This window comes from Stomoxys calcitrans, chromosome 1 (genome assembly GCF_963082655.1).
Source record: "Stomoxys calcitrans chromosome 1, idStoCalc2.1, whole genome shotgun sequence".
Lineage (NCBI taxonomy): Eukaryota > Metazoa > Arthropoda > Insecta > Diptera > Muscidae > Stomoxys > Stomoxys calcitrans.
This window is the reverse complement of record NC_081552.1, coordinates 30,354,454-30,368,351: the sequence shown is the minus strand read 5'-3', so window position 1 is coordinate 30,368,351 and position 13,898 is coordinate 30,354,454. Positions and strand designations below refer to the sequence as shown.

The window sequence follows — 13,898 nt, the reverse complement described above, 5'->3', positions numbered from 1 at the left end:
GCTTAGGATTTTAATGAAATAACGTTTATGAATTCCGAGAAACATTTATTTAAAATCAAGATGACTTATTTTGTAGATTTAATTATTTTGGAGTTGTGTCAAGGCCAAAACAGAATGAGCGCGTTGACGAGTGTCGTGTTAATGCATTTCTGCAAACAAATGCAAAAAATCAACACGTAAATGTTAAACAATTTTTAACTTTGACGACTGAAAGCGCTATCTGCATGTGGCAGCACTGAATGGCGCTCACTTTCAAGCGTTAAAGTTGAAAATTTTTTAACTTTACCACGTAAAGGCCGGTACTATATTCGTTTTTCGCGCTGAAACACCATAAAAAAAAACAAACGGAAAAATTTGCCGAAATTTGTTTGTTTCGTCATAACTTGTTTTTCATCTAGAGAAAATTTACATTTCGGGACGCCCGTTGAACGCACAACCACAGTCACAGTGCAACAAGTCATTTTCTTACGCAAAATAAACGCCAAACGCCAAACTTTTAATTGTACATGAGTGTTTGTTAGTGTTAGTTATGTTGCTCACATGTATTTACTCTGTATGGAAAAAATAAACTGTTTGTGAATGCATAAATAAGAAAGTATTTTTAAAAAATAAATAAATATACTCGGAAGAAAAAAATTTTTTCTTTCACAACAAGCAACTCAATCAATCAGTACGAAATAATATGGATTGTGAAGGAATTCGTTGTGCAGGATGCACTAATAAGGTGAAGTCATGCGAACAGCTAAGTACTATTTTTTATTTTTGTGTTGATTTTGCAGTAAATCTAAATCTCAAAGGCTTGATATCACAGCTGTAATATATTTCTAAAATCTTTAAAATATGTTCTATTTGATCCGATATTCCACACATAAGTAACAAAACGGTGTTTTAATGATGAAAATTCATATATAAAACACATTTGAAGAAGATAAGTTGTAAAACAAAGTTTATTTCTAAAACCACTTTGACATTTCAATTAACGGCATTTGCAACTCAAGGTAGTTTCATTGTTGTTGTGCTAATGACCTCTTAGTTGCACCATGTGTGTTGTGCTTTTGGTCTTGCAATTACAACAACAATATTTGGATAAAAGTGGAAGATGCTGACAAAGATTTTTGGAAAGTTGTGCTTATTTTACTTATAACAGTGACAATTTTACAAAATCTAATTATTTTTACAAATAAATGCTGCATTTATCTCTTTTTAAATTGTTTTGTGTTTTATTATTTATTAATTACGAAGGGGTGGGTTTTGGTTAAAATTACAACAACACGCGTTAATTTCAGTACGACCCACACACTCACAATTGTTTGATGCCATATTAGTTTTTATATGTAAATGACAACATTTTGGCCAATATGAAAATTTTGTCAAATCACCGAAAGAAACATTTTCGGAAATTTTTCTAGAAAAAAAAATTTAGTACCAGCCTCAAGGTGGATTTAAAAAGGTAGGCTTATGCGAACAGCCGGCCGGGTTTGACGGTATTAATATGTCAGGTTTTTATTTGCATTCTTTTTGTTGTCATCTTCTTTCTCGCATATTCTTTGCTCATGTACGCACACGTATACACACATAGGAAAACATCGAATAACTTGATTGCAAGATGACGGTTTGCACCATATGATTTATGGTTGTTGTACATGTGAGACCACCTTTAATTGTTTCGCGGTAAGCGTTGCTTTTGTGGGATTTATGAGCAAAGTTGCATTTCTGCAACGCAACACCTAAAAAGAAACCTTAAAGCGGTCATTCTGTGTTGGTATTTAGTTCTGCCAACCATGACATAATTACCAGGCAGTGTACCGTAAACAGCTGAGAACAATTTTTCTCGCGAATTGCACAATCTGTCAACGAGTTTTGGTTGTGTGTGTGTATTATAGTTAAGAAGCATTCCACACACAAATAACGAAAAATGGCGCGAACTAGTAACATACTCAAAATCAGAGGTGCACTTATCACTGATTTTGACAGATAATGCACTCAATATTTTGTTGTTGGGCAACTGCCACTACTTGTAAATGTATATATCGTGCTGCCAACGTTTAAAGTACGAAGCATTTAGGGGGAAGGCGGTATTATTTATCCATAGAGCCTAGTACTGACTTCATTGGCATCAAAAATGCCTATTAAATTATTGCGAAATCCGACGGACTCTTTTATTTGTCGAAACACAAACAAAAGTCAAACAACAACACACTACAACTACATGAGTATTGAAGCAGAGTTGATTCGGGTCATTTCGTGAGCACTTTATTACATAACCAATTAATTGAAGCGAAATCAGCATTGGAGCAGCGACATGTCGCTAATATTTTGATTATAGATCTCAGTACCACTTCTTCGAAATGTGTTCGCATTTTTTTTGTCACCATTTTTTTTTTTGTAGTGCATTTTGTCAGTTGTTCGGCCGAAAAGCCAGTACTAGGCTTAAGCTAGCGAATCCACTAATTACTTTACCTTCTATATTCTACCGAGGTTACTTCATGGGGACTCCATGGTTGAATTAAGAAGGTTAACTGCCTAGTTCGCTAACTTTGTATCACTGAAAGTGAGCGATTTTCGTTCGCCCATAAACCAGCTGATTTCATAAAGGCAAACAGATGTTGGAGTGAGTGACTCGACTCACTTGAGTAAAAACAAGTTATTGAACCAGGCGGTAAGTCACTTGCACAACAACAACGTTGCAACCCTGTTTAAATGGTGGAGCAAATTCCCAATAGGCTTTCAAATTTCTGGACACTTCCTAATTGAAATCCTAGTCTTTTTTGCATTGTCATGAGTAGCAGCCACAAGAAAAGATTTATGATTATAAATTTTAAATCCAAACAACGCATTTGACGTTCCAGTGGATTCTGGAATTGGAAAATTTCATCAGCTGCGCAAGTGACAGCCTTCTTTAGTCAACCCTGGGGGACTCCTTCTCTGCATAGCATCGTATAAAACTCATCAGCGTAATGTCAACTAATATTTCATCTCATTTCTCCCAGCATTCCATACCAAAGAAGAAGAGTGGCTGACGTTGAATTGTATTGTTTTCATTTATTTCGCATAATATAATAAAAAATAAAAATTGTGCAGCATGGGTGGAAAAACAAAACAGACCCAAAGAACCAAAAACAATGCTAAGGTAACCGATTTTAAAAATATACATTCGATATGGAAACTAGTGAAAAATATATCTTTAGTGGGTGTAAAATATGCAAGGATAATTCAAGATTATGACCATGAATCATGCCAGTGGCAGCATGTTGTCATATTTCACTGATCATGATGCCAAAAATTCTTACTATTTATTGATTATATTGTTCTTCTCTTTCTTTAATACGTTTTTCATTTAAATGTAGCCTTCAAGCTCTGCACGGAGTGCCGAGTTGCTGGGCACAACAACATTTGTTGGGTTTTCTGCTCATTCCGATTTGGGCTTAATACCCTTCGTGCCAGGTTTTGGAACCGCCGAACAAATGCCTGAAACCTTTGATGCCAGCATTTCTACACCGTATCAGCTAACCTTAAAGAAGATGTCAAAAAAAGATCCCATGACTAAGAAAAAAGCTCTACAAGAATTTATCGATTTGATCAACAGCTCTGATATGGATGAAATTAAGAACATATTGCCATTATGGCCTAAATTCTATCAAAATCTGGCTACTGATCCGGAACACACTGTGCGAGAGCTCAGTCAGACTGTGCTACAAATTTTAGTTTCGAAATGTAAAAAAGCTATTGCACCATACCTAAAGCAACTGGTGCCGGTGTGGTTGGCTAGTCGATTTGATAACTATGCACCTGCGGCTAGTATAGCAAGTAGCAGTTTTTCTGAAACATTTGCCAGTAACGCTAATCGCACCCGAGAAGTATGTCTGCACTGTCAAGTTGATATACTGGAATATGCATCACGTAACTTAACATTTCATACAGCGGCAACCTTATCGACGGGTAAAAGTCTTACCGCTGAAGAGGCTGAGCAAAAATATCAAAGGGTAGTTGTATGCAGCTTGAAGGAGCTGTCATTCTTTGTGGAACATACCCAAGATGCAGAGGATCAAGACCAAATCAAAGATCTTTTGACAAAATTGTTAGTCCATCAAAAGTTCTTCAGTTTTGCCAAAAACAAATTAACTGTCATTAAGTAAGGAAACGTAGAAAAAGCAGTAATGGCTTCCTTAGAATAGATAACAAAAATTATTTTTCATTGCATCTCTAGAGCTGCCTGGTTCGAGTTCATTTACTATTTAATGCAGAGTCCACAACTCATGGATATTGTGGAACAACATAAATCCCAAGTAACGGCAATAGCTTTTCAAAATATTGATGAGTCGGATCCTTTAGTGGCACCCCATGTTTGGGGGTGCATATTATTAACGCAAACAAATTTCAAAGATTGGTAAGTGATGTTTTCAAAGTGCGGCCAATTTTTTTATTAAGCTTTAATTGCATTACAGGCCCGTTACCATTGATTTTCGGGAAAAAGTATGGCCAAAATTCTCTTCTTTACTACGCAACGCTTTCAATCGCAATGCCCAAGCAATTTGCCCAAATATTTTGCCCTTCTTTTCACAACTCTCACAGGTCACAACGGATCGCACAGAGTACCATCAGATGGTACGCCAATTCTTCGATAATCTGAAGGGAGTTTTAGTTAGTGAGACCAACAACATATCGAAACAGGATACCATCATAATTATCAAAACCTACTTTGAATGTCTACGTTACATAAACCAAAAGATAATTAATGCTTCCAAGGTTCAACCATCTCCCGAGGAGAATGAGCTAGTATTACAGCTATTGCAAGATAACGTTATGCAGCCCTTAAAATGGTGTTTGACCAGCACAAACGGTCTAGCAACCAGATATATATTTCAAAATGCTTCAACATTGGTGGCATTTTTCGATAAACAACACACAGATTGTCCTGTGTATCAACAGTTATTGGATAAATTTTGGCAATCACTATTCAACATCACCACTGAAGATTTAAATCAGCCGGATGTTGGCGAATTGTATTTGGAACGTATAATTGAGCTAATCAACGATTTATATGTAGCCAATCCAAATCTAGAGGAGCATAGAGTGAAATTTGCCACACTTGTAGCAGAAGATAAAGGGACAAAGGATAATGGTGTTGATGATAATCAACCACTCTTAGAGCGGCCACGCACACCTAAGGAACAATTAACAGCGGCTGCTTTTCGTCAAAAAGAATTGAAACAATTGGTTTTACAATTGTTGCGTAAGTGTATAAAGAAAACTGAGACCCTGAATACCTCCAGATATATTAAACATGTGCGCCTGCTGTGCAATATGTTTAACGACAAAGATTTCTTTATTAAGCTGACCGAAAGTAATACCCTGGAATCCTCATTAACGACGTTCGTCAATTTATTGAGTACATCATTTTTGGACAACGAAGCCTGTGAGATAGTTGTGGATGTGGTGTTCGAGATATTACATCATGTAGAAAAATCCCAACGATTTGAATATATCGACAAACAGCTGATGAAGGTAAGAAAAGAGGTTGGGTTTTATATGGGGTAAAAATTGAAACTGGTCGTTTCTATGTCTATCTATATATGGATTTCACCGTAGCGCAGAGGTTAGCATGTCCGCCTATGACATTGAACGCTTGGGTTCGAGTCCTGGCGGAAATATCAGAAAAAACTTTCAACGGTGGTTTTCCCTCCTAATGCTGGCAACATTTGTGAGGTACTATGCCATATAAAAACTTCTCTCCAATGAGGTGTCGCACTGCGGCACGCCGTTCGGACTCGGCTATAAAAATCAGGTCCCTTATCATTGAGCTTAAACTTGAATCGGACTGCACTCATTGATATGTGAGAAGTTTGTCCCTGTTCCTTATTGGAATGTGCATGGCCAATATTTGCATGTGTACAAAAGAGAGATTTAGCATGGCGTTCACGTTTAGTGTAAAGGTGAGAGGTTAGGCTGGTAATTCGTACTAAAAAGTACTAAATTCCGTACTTCTAATGAATTAAGCTAGAGGTAAGAACATTTGTACCTAGAATGGCATTTAAGGAGCCCCGGTAGCCGAGTTGGTAGCGTGCTCGGACTAAAATTGTTTAAGTGAGTCTGTTAAGGACTGCCACTCTTACATAACCTATAATGACATTTCAAGCTTTTGTGCTACAGCTCTATTTTGAAAATATATAATATTTGAGCCAAAAAAGTTCCAAATGTGTAAAAGTACTACTTTCAGACAACAGTTGCGATTGAACGAGAAAAACAAGAAGTCTGAAATGTCTGAATTTTCGCATAAATAATACTTGTTGTTGTAGCCACATTTGCATGTTGCTGTTCCTCGTGAAGCAAGCTCGTTTCGGCCTCTACTGCCAATCGCCGCGAGAACATGATGGCCATTGGTTATTTAAAGGCGCCAATAACTCGTAATAACTTTAAGCCGGTACTACCCGGCCTCTCACTTAACCTCTCCACTCGATACCGCAGATTGTTCGCTACTCCGTATGGAGCATTCCATACGGAATGCTTCTCGTGATAACGAAGAACACCACACAGATTGAAGTTCAAAGTTCCATCCAGTGTCATGCTCATCATTATCTCGTGCCGGGAATAATAGTTGTCTGAAAGGTTAGTAAGAAAAACTTTTTGAAACCCCCTATCGAAAGTGGGATAAAGCGTGTGTTTGGTGCCACGCACAATTGGTACCTTTGGTACTTTCATTTCGGATTGAGCTGAAGCTTTAATTTTTGGATTAGCTTTGGTACCTACTCAAGGGGGAACATTCAATGAATTTTTTCGAAGATCGTACATTTAGGTACCAAATAGTACAAAATAGAAAAGATTAGCATGGTCTTGATAGGGAGAACTGGGATAAATCATAACATAATTACCAGGTAGTGTACCGTAAACAGCTGAGTAAATTTTTTTCCTCGCAAAGTGCACTATCTGTCAACGAGTTTCGGTTGTGTGTGTGTGCGTTATAGTTAAGAACCACACACACAAACAACGAAAAATGGCGCTAACTAGTAGCATACTCAAAATGAGAGATGCTCTAATCACTTATTTTGACAGATAGTGTACTCAATATTTTGTTGTTGGGCAACTGCGACTACGTGTAAATGAATAAATCTTGGGATAAATCGTAAATTAAGAGCAGTGGTGGTCTAATATTGACATTTTATGTACCTACCTTAGGGCTAAATTCAACGATTTTTTCCAAAACCATACAGCACAAAATAGTTAAAAATATCGTAGTCTTGATAAAATAGCACAAAAGTGGGATAAAACGTAAATTTAGAGCAGTGGTGGTCTTATACACAAATACTATTGCACATTATTATGTTAGCCCAAAAGAACGTGAGCCCATAGGTTTGGAGGGTACAGGGTATAGCGGCGGTGCAGATATCGGGGACGAGGAGAAGTGCTCCAAAAGCAGCACTCCTCCGTGCACTTTTACGGGAATGCACGGCGTTGAAGACTGCCCTCAGACTAAAGGGGGTCAGGGATATGGCTACTAAATACTAAATTTCCCATGAACATTCCACTACGGAACAGGCGATACACAGGGAAATGACACTTTTCAGATTTCGGGAGTGGGACGTTACGTGACGGATTTTGTGCCGGGCCATGGAAATTTGGAGGTCGTCTTCCCGTAGAGGGATTTTTGGCCTGGGGGCGTCCCGTCCTTCTTGGGTTTTTCTGTTTACACTGTTAGCTCCAAGCCGGAAGGGGTGCCAGGGCAAGGGCTTTTGTTAAATTCCTAGGAATTAGGGAGTCACATAGACTTATATTCTTTGCTGCAGATTTACCAAGGCCCTGTGTCCAAGGTTCTCTGGAAAGAGGTCGTTGATTGTCCTTGAGCTGGGGAAGCGCGACCTTGGATTGTTGGCGGAAGTAATGACAGGCCACTGCGATGTCAGGTCGCTGACATCGTCATGGGCTCAGGACGATAAGGTTTTCTGTAGGGTCTGTGGGATGGAGGGGGAGCTGGAGACTGTCGAGCATCTGATGTGCGAATGCTCCACGATGTTGAGGAGAAGGCGTAGGATTATGGGTGAACACATCTTCGCCTCACCGAGCTCTCTACAGTCTTTCGACCACCGAGTCAATCTGGACTTCTGTTAAGGTCTGGAATGATTGACGTGGCGGCTCTTTAGTCGGTGAGACTTTTTTGGTCTCTGCTGACTTTTCGCTTCTGTTTTTCTACCTAATTTCTCTCCCTTCCTCCCTCTCTGTTATTTCATTTTTTCTAGGACGAACACCCTCCTAATGTTGGCAATATTTGTGAGAGAGGTGTCGCCGTTCAGTCTCGGCTATAAAAAAGAGTTTCCTTATCATTGAGCTTAAACTTGAATCGGACACCACTAATTGTTGTGAGAAGTTTGTCCCTGTTCGTTAATACCACATTTTCATGTGGAGGTACCGAAACTCTCCGCTCGATACCGCTGATTATTCGCGATTGTCGTTGCGATTTCTTCGTATGAAGCTTTCCACTATCCGCAACCTGTGGACGAGCCCGGTGGCTCGTAGCTAAGCTTCCCGTGACAGCAATGAACACCACACAGTGTGGTGTTCACATATATCCCGTGCCGGGTTACTTTTTTTACACATGTATTAGCGTGCTCAACACTGATTTGGAGCAATGATTGGTAGGTACCAAAATGTACTAAATATTGGGTTGCCCAAAAAGTAATTGCGGATTTTTTAAAAGAAAGTAAATGCATTTTTAATAAAACTTAGAATGAACTTTAATCAAATATACTTTTTTAATACTTTTTTCTAAAGTAACAGCTGATAACTGACAGAAGAAAGAATGCAATTACAGAGTCACAAGCTGTGAAAAAATTTGTCAACGCCGACTATATATACCACAATTACTTTTTGGGCAACCCAATAGTATGCAATATCTTATATTCGTCCGCAGCAAACGGAAATAGATCTGGAACGGAATTTGGTTGCAATGATTATAGTCTTAAAAAGTAGGGTAGGCAGCTTTGTACAATAAAGAGGTAATATCATTAGCACAACCTGCAAAATCAAAACAAATTGTACTTAGCTGTTCGCATGACCCATGGTTGAATCAACAAGTTTGGCTCATTTGCCTAGCTGATGGAATTGTCCAACTCCAGAGTTGTTTCCGAATCCCACTAGAAACGTCAAATTCTTGGTTTGGACCATGACATAATTAACAGGTAGTGTACCGTAAACAGCTGAGTACAATTTTTTCTCGCCAAGTGCACTATCTGGCAACGAATTTTTGGTTGTGTGTTGTTGTATTACAGTTAAGAACCATAAACAAACAACAAGAAATGGCGCGAACTATAGGGTTGCCCAAAAAGTAATTGCGGATTTTTTAAAAGAAAGTAAATGCATTTTTAATAAAACTTAGAATGAGCTTTAATCAAATATACTTTATTTACACTTTTTTCTAAATCAAGCTTAAAGTAACAGCTGATAACTGACAGAAGAAAGAATGCAATTACAGAGTCACAAGCTGTGAAAAAATTTGTCAACGCCGACTATAAGAAAAATCCGCAATTACTTTTTGGGCAACCCAATATATAAACAAACTTTTCTATGCCGAGTCCGAACGGCGTGCCGCATAGCAACACAACTTGCTAGAGAAGCTTCAACATGGCAGGATACCTCACAAATGTAGCAAGCATTAGTAGGGGGATAACCACCCCTGAATATTTTGTTTATACTCACCCAGGCGTTCAGCATCATATGCGGACATGGTAACCTCTGCGTCACGGTGGCCTCCATAAACAGGTTAAAAATATTTCCGGACAATCCGGACAAAATTTGGGTAAAGTATTGGTTTTATACCCAAAGGATTAATAAATTGTGATCCAATCTATATGAAACCTATGCTAAAATTTTAAGCTACAATGGTTCGACACCACGTTATTTTTTTTAAAAAAAAAGCTAGATCCAAAATTGCATTAAAATTGGCCGGAAAATAATACCATTTTTAAGGTATTAAAACCCTTTGAAATTTATATTTGCCGAGACTAGAGTGGAGAACACGAAGTATTTTTTTTAGGTTTTTACAATCTTGTTTATTTGAGTGTAGGTATAAAGATGATTAGTGACTACAAGCGAATACTTAACGCCGAGGCGTGGAGCGGCACTCGGAAATACGGGCCAAATCAGGCAGTGGCTGGTTCTTGTAGGTGGAGACCTGGAACGGTACTCCGAGTGCACAACAGCTGTGCCGTGTGGGTGCAGACCTGGGACGGTACTGCTCGATCAAAGATGTTCCGTTCACGGCTGGAACTTGGCACGGCGGTAATTGGCTACGACTGGTCAAACGGTGGAGGCCGGGCACGGCACTCTCAGGGCTGTAGCTAGGGTCCGAAAAAATCAATGGCCGGGCGGCGCCAGCTGACGATGTTGAAGACCTGGTACGGTACTTCCACCTTCACACACGGGTGCTAGAGTTTAGACTAGGCTGGATTCAACGGGAAGTGATTTGGTTGCGAAGATGCACGTCGGGGTTATCCGGCGAGGCAGTCGAGGTCATTTTACGTCGGTCGTCGAGTCACAGTGCGATCGCAAGGAATATTGGTCGGGTTGTTACGGTGCTGTGACCACGGAAGTACACTGTTCTGGAAAGGGTGAAGTAGGCGGTGATACGGCGCGGGGATGATGTAAGTATACCGGGCTGGGGTTCACTCGACCGGCGTTTGGCGATGCAGTGACCACGAAAGTGCACTAACATGCGAATGTAAATCGGCGATAGTACGGTGCAGCGACCTCGAAAGTACGCTGTTGATGGGGAATACGCGGCGAGGGTTATACAAAGTTCTATGGTGCAGTGACAACGAAAGTACACTGTTAACCGGGGTTACGAAGCTATTCCGGTGAAGTGGCCACGAAAATACACTGTATAGCGAGACACTACGGCGGAGATGTGGTGCAGTGACCTCGAAAGTACAATGTTAAGGCTGACAATCGGCAAAGGTAAACGCAGCTTTTACGATGCAGTGACCACGAAGTGTACTTTCGTGTTAGCGAAGGTACAGCGATGAAACTACGATGCAGTGACCTCGAAAGTACACTGTTGATGGAAAACAAACGATGCGAATTTACTTAGCTCTGACGGTGCAATGACCACGAAAGTACACTGTTTGGCGCATGTATAGCGGCGAACCAATGATGCAGTGACCTCGAAAGTACACTGTTGACGGGATACAAATAATGCGGATTTAATAAGCTTTGACGATGCAGTGACCACGAAAGTACACTATTTAGCGAAGTTACAGCGGCGAAACTATGATGCGCGCACTGTCACTTTTGTCATCGCACTCCGTCTATGTCACTTTTTTCACTCTACTCACCGATATTTTTTCTGCTTCCCGATGTCTGCCTGAACTCCGACGATTGACTTCTGATCCCCTTTGCCTGTCCTTGCCTTCATTTTATGTATATGTTCATACTCATCGCAACATACTTCCAATACACCACGGCAGCGCTAGTCCGATGTATGTCCGCTGCTGCGGCTGGCTGACCACCCAGTGTGCAGTCGTTAAGTCTGGCTGCTGTGTATATCATTGCCATTGGCTGTGATATTTGTTGGTGGCCCTACGGTAACATGTTGTGATAACTTTCAAATACAAGTTGTAAACAAGTATGAGGGCCACTCACTTGTTCGGGAAACCACTGCTTGCTTGGATAAAAGTTCATTTAAGGTATATGGGCAACATTTTATATATTATATACGTTTCAGGATCGAATGGGACGCACACTCAGAGAAAAATATTTCGGCGTGTAAAAGGAAGAAAATATTGTTATAAACTATTCAAATTCGACCTACCCCTAACTGAGAATTTTTTATAAATTTTAATAAAAACTTTTGTTTCTCTCCTTTTTGGAGTGTTTTCTATTGGAATAAATGAAAAATATGTCGAAACTCCATTTTTACTATTGGCCAAAAAATAAATATTTAAGTAATATGTTGGTTTTTTTAATATCATTGAGCATAAACTTGAATCGGATTGCACTCATTGATATGTGAGAAGTTTGCCCCTGTTCCTTAATGGAATGTTCATGGGCAAATTTGCATGTTGGCCTTTTCTAGCAATACAATGTTCAAAAACTTCCATAACTCAGCGCTATAGAGACACACGAATTTTGATTGGTGAAAAATACAAAATTTTAATGGGAAGAATTGGATTTGTATAATTTTTTGGTGAAATAAACTTCAATATTGATGGATCATAAACATAGGAGGCGATTCTCGATCTTCAAAGATCTCGACCTTCAAAGACCTGGGTAGACTTTCCCTTAAAACAATTGTGCCTCCATTCTGAACTATAGAAAAAGTCACATTTTAGATCAAGAAACGTTCTTTTACAATAGCGGCCCGCCATGTATCCCGATTTGAATCGTGTTGAAGATCTCGGGTATACTGTCTGCAAAGGTTTTTGCAAAATATAAGCCATACAGGACGCTTAAGAACTTGAAACAGGCGAAATAGTACAAAAGTGATATGGCAATCCTAAAAAATTTGGTAGGTTTTTTGCCATGGATACTCCAAAATGTCCTTATACACAAGAACAAATTAATATCGTACTAAATGTTTAATTTAAAACAAAGATTCATAACATTGTACTATAGAAAATAAAAATTGTTAGTTATGCCTTCCTTTCCGCAGTTTCACACAATGCACATATAATTATTTGTCTGGGATACAAAATTTCCAAAAATCGTTCTTTCGGTGGTTTGACAAGGTTACCACATTTGATTTTTTTGGGGTCTCTTTAGCTAAAATGTTGCCATTTTACATATAACAAGTAAAAGCGTGCTAAGTTCGGCCGGGCCGAATCTTATATACCCTCCACCATGGATCGCATTTGTCGAGTTCTTTTCCCGGCATCTCTTCTTAGGCAAAACAGGATATAAGAAAAGATTTGCTCTGCTATTAGAGCGATATCAAGATATGGTCCGGTTTGGACCACAATTATATTATATGTTGGAGACCTGTGTAAAATGTCAGCCAATTCAAATAAGAATTGCGCCCTATGGGGGCTCAAGAAGTAAAATAGAGAGATCGATTTATATGGGAGCTGTATCGGACTATAGACCGATTCAGACAATAATAAACACGTATGTTGATGGTCATGAAAGAATCCGTCGTACAAAATTTCAGGCAAATCGGATAATAATTGCGACCTCTAGAGGCTCAAGAAGTCAAGATCCCAGATCGGTTTATATGGCAGCTATATCAGGTTATGAACCGATTTGAACCATATTTGGCACAGTTGTTGGATATCATAACAAAATACTACGTGCCAAAATTCATTCAAATTGGATAAGAATTGCGCCCTCTAGAGGCTCAAGAAGTCAAGATCCAAGATCGGTTTATATGACAGCTATATAAAGTTATGGACCGATTTGAACCATACTTGGCACAGTTGTTGGATATCGTAACAAAACACGTCGTGCAAAATTTCATTCCAATCGGATAAGAATTGCGCACTCTAGGGGCTCAAGAAGTCAAGACCCAAGATCGGTTTATATGGCAGCTATATCAGGTTATGAACCGATTTGAACCATACTTGGCACAGTTGTTGGATATAATATCGAAACACGTCGTGCTAAATTTCATCCCAATCGGATAAGAATTGCGCACTCTAGAGGCTCAAGAAGTCAAGACCCAAGATCGGTTTATATGGCAGCTATATCAAAACATGGACCGATGTGGCCCATTTACAGTACCAACTGACCTACACTAATAAGAAGTATTTGTGCAAAATTTCAAGCGGCTAGCTTTACTCCTTCGGAAGTTAGCGTGCTTTCGACAGACAGACGGACGGACGGACGGACGGACGGACGGACAGACGGACGGACATGGCTAGATCGACATAAAATGTCACGACGATCAAGAATATATATACTTTATGGGGTCTCAGACG

General features: G+C 39.4%; 1 protein-coding gene across 1 annotated transcript in view; it reads left to right on the top strand.

Annotated features, from left to right (window-relative positions):
- Positions 1-2,986: 2,986 nt before the first annotated feature.
- LOC106091233 (E3 ubiquitin-protein ligase listerin) overlaps positions 2,987-13,898 on the top strand; it is a 53,881-nt gene continuing 42,969 nt past the window's right edge. Inside the window, exons 1-4 of the mRNA XM_013257705.2 lie at positions 2,987-3,130; positions 3,348-4,132; positions 4,208-4,387; positions 4,446-5,505. Of these exons, the coding sequence (XP_013113159.2) occupies positions 3,083-3,130; positions 3,348-4,132; positions 4,208-4,387; positions 4,446-5,505 (2,073 nt within the window). The 5' untranslated portion in view covers positions 2,987-3,082. The remainder of the gene's footprint in view (positions 3,131-3,347; positions 4,133-4,207; positions 4,388-4,445; positions 5,506-13,898) is intronic.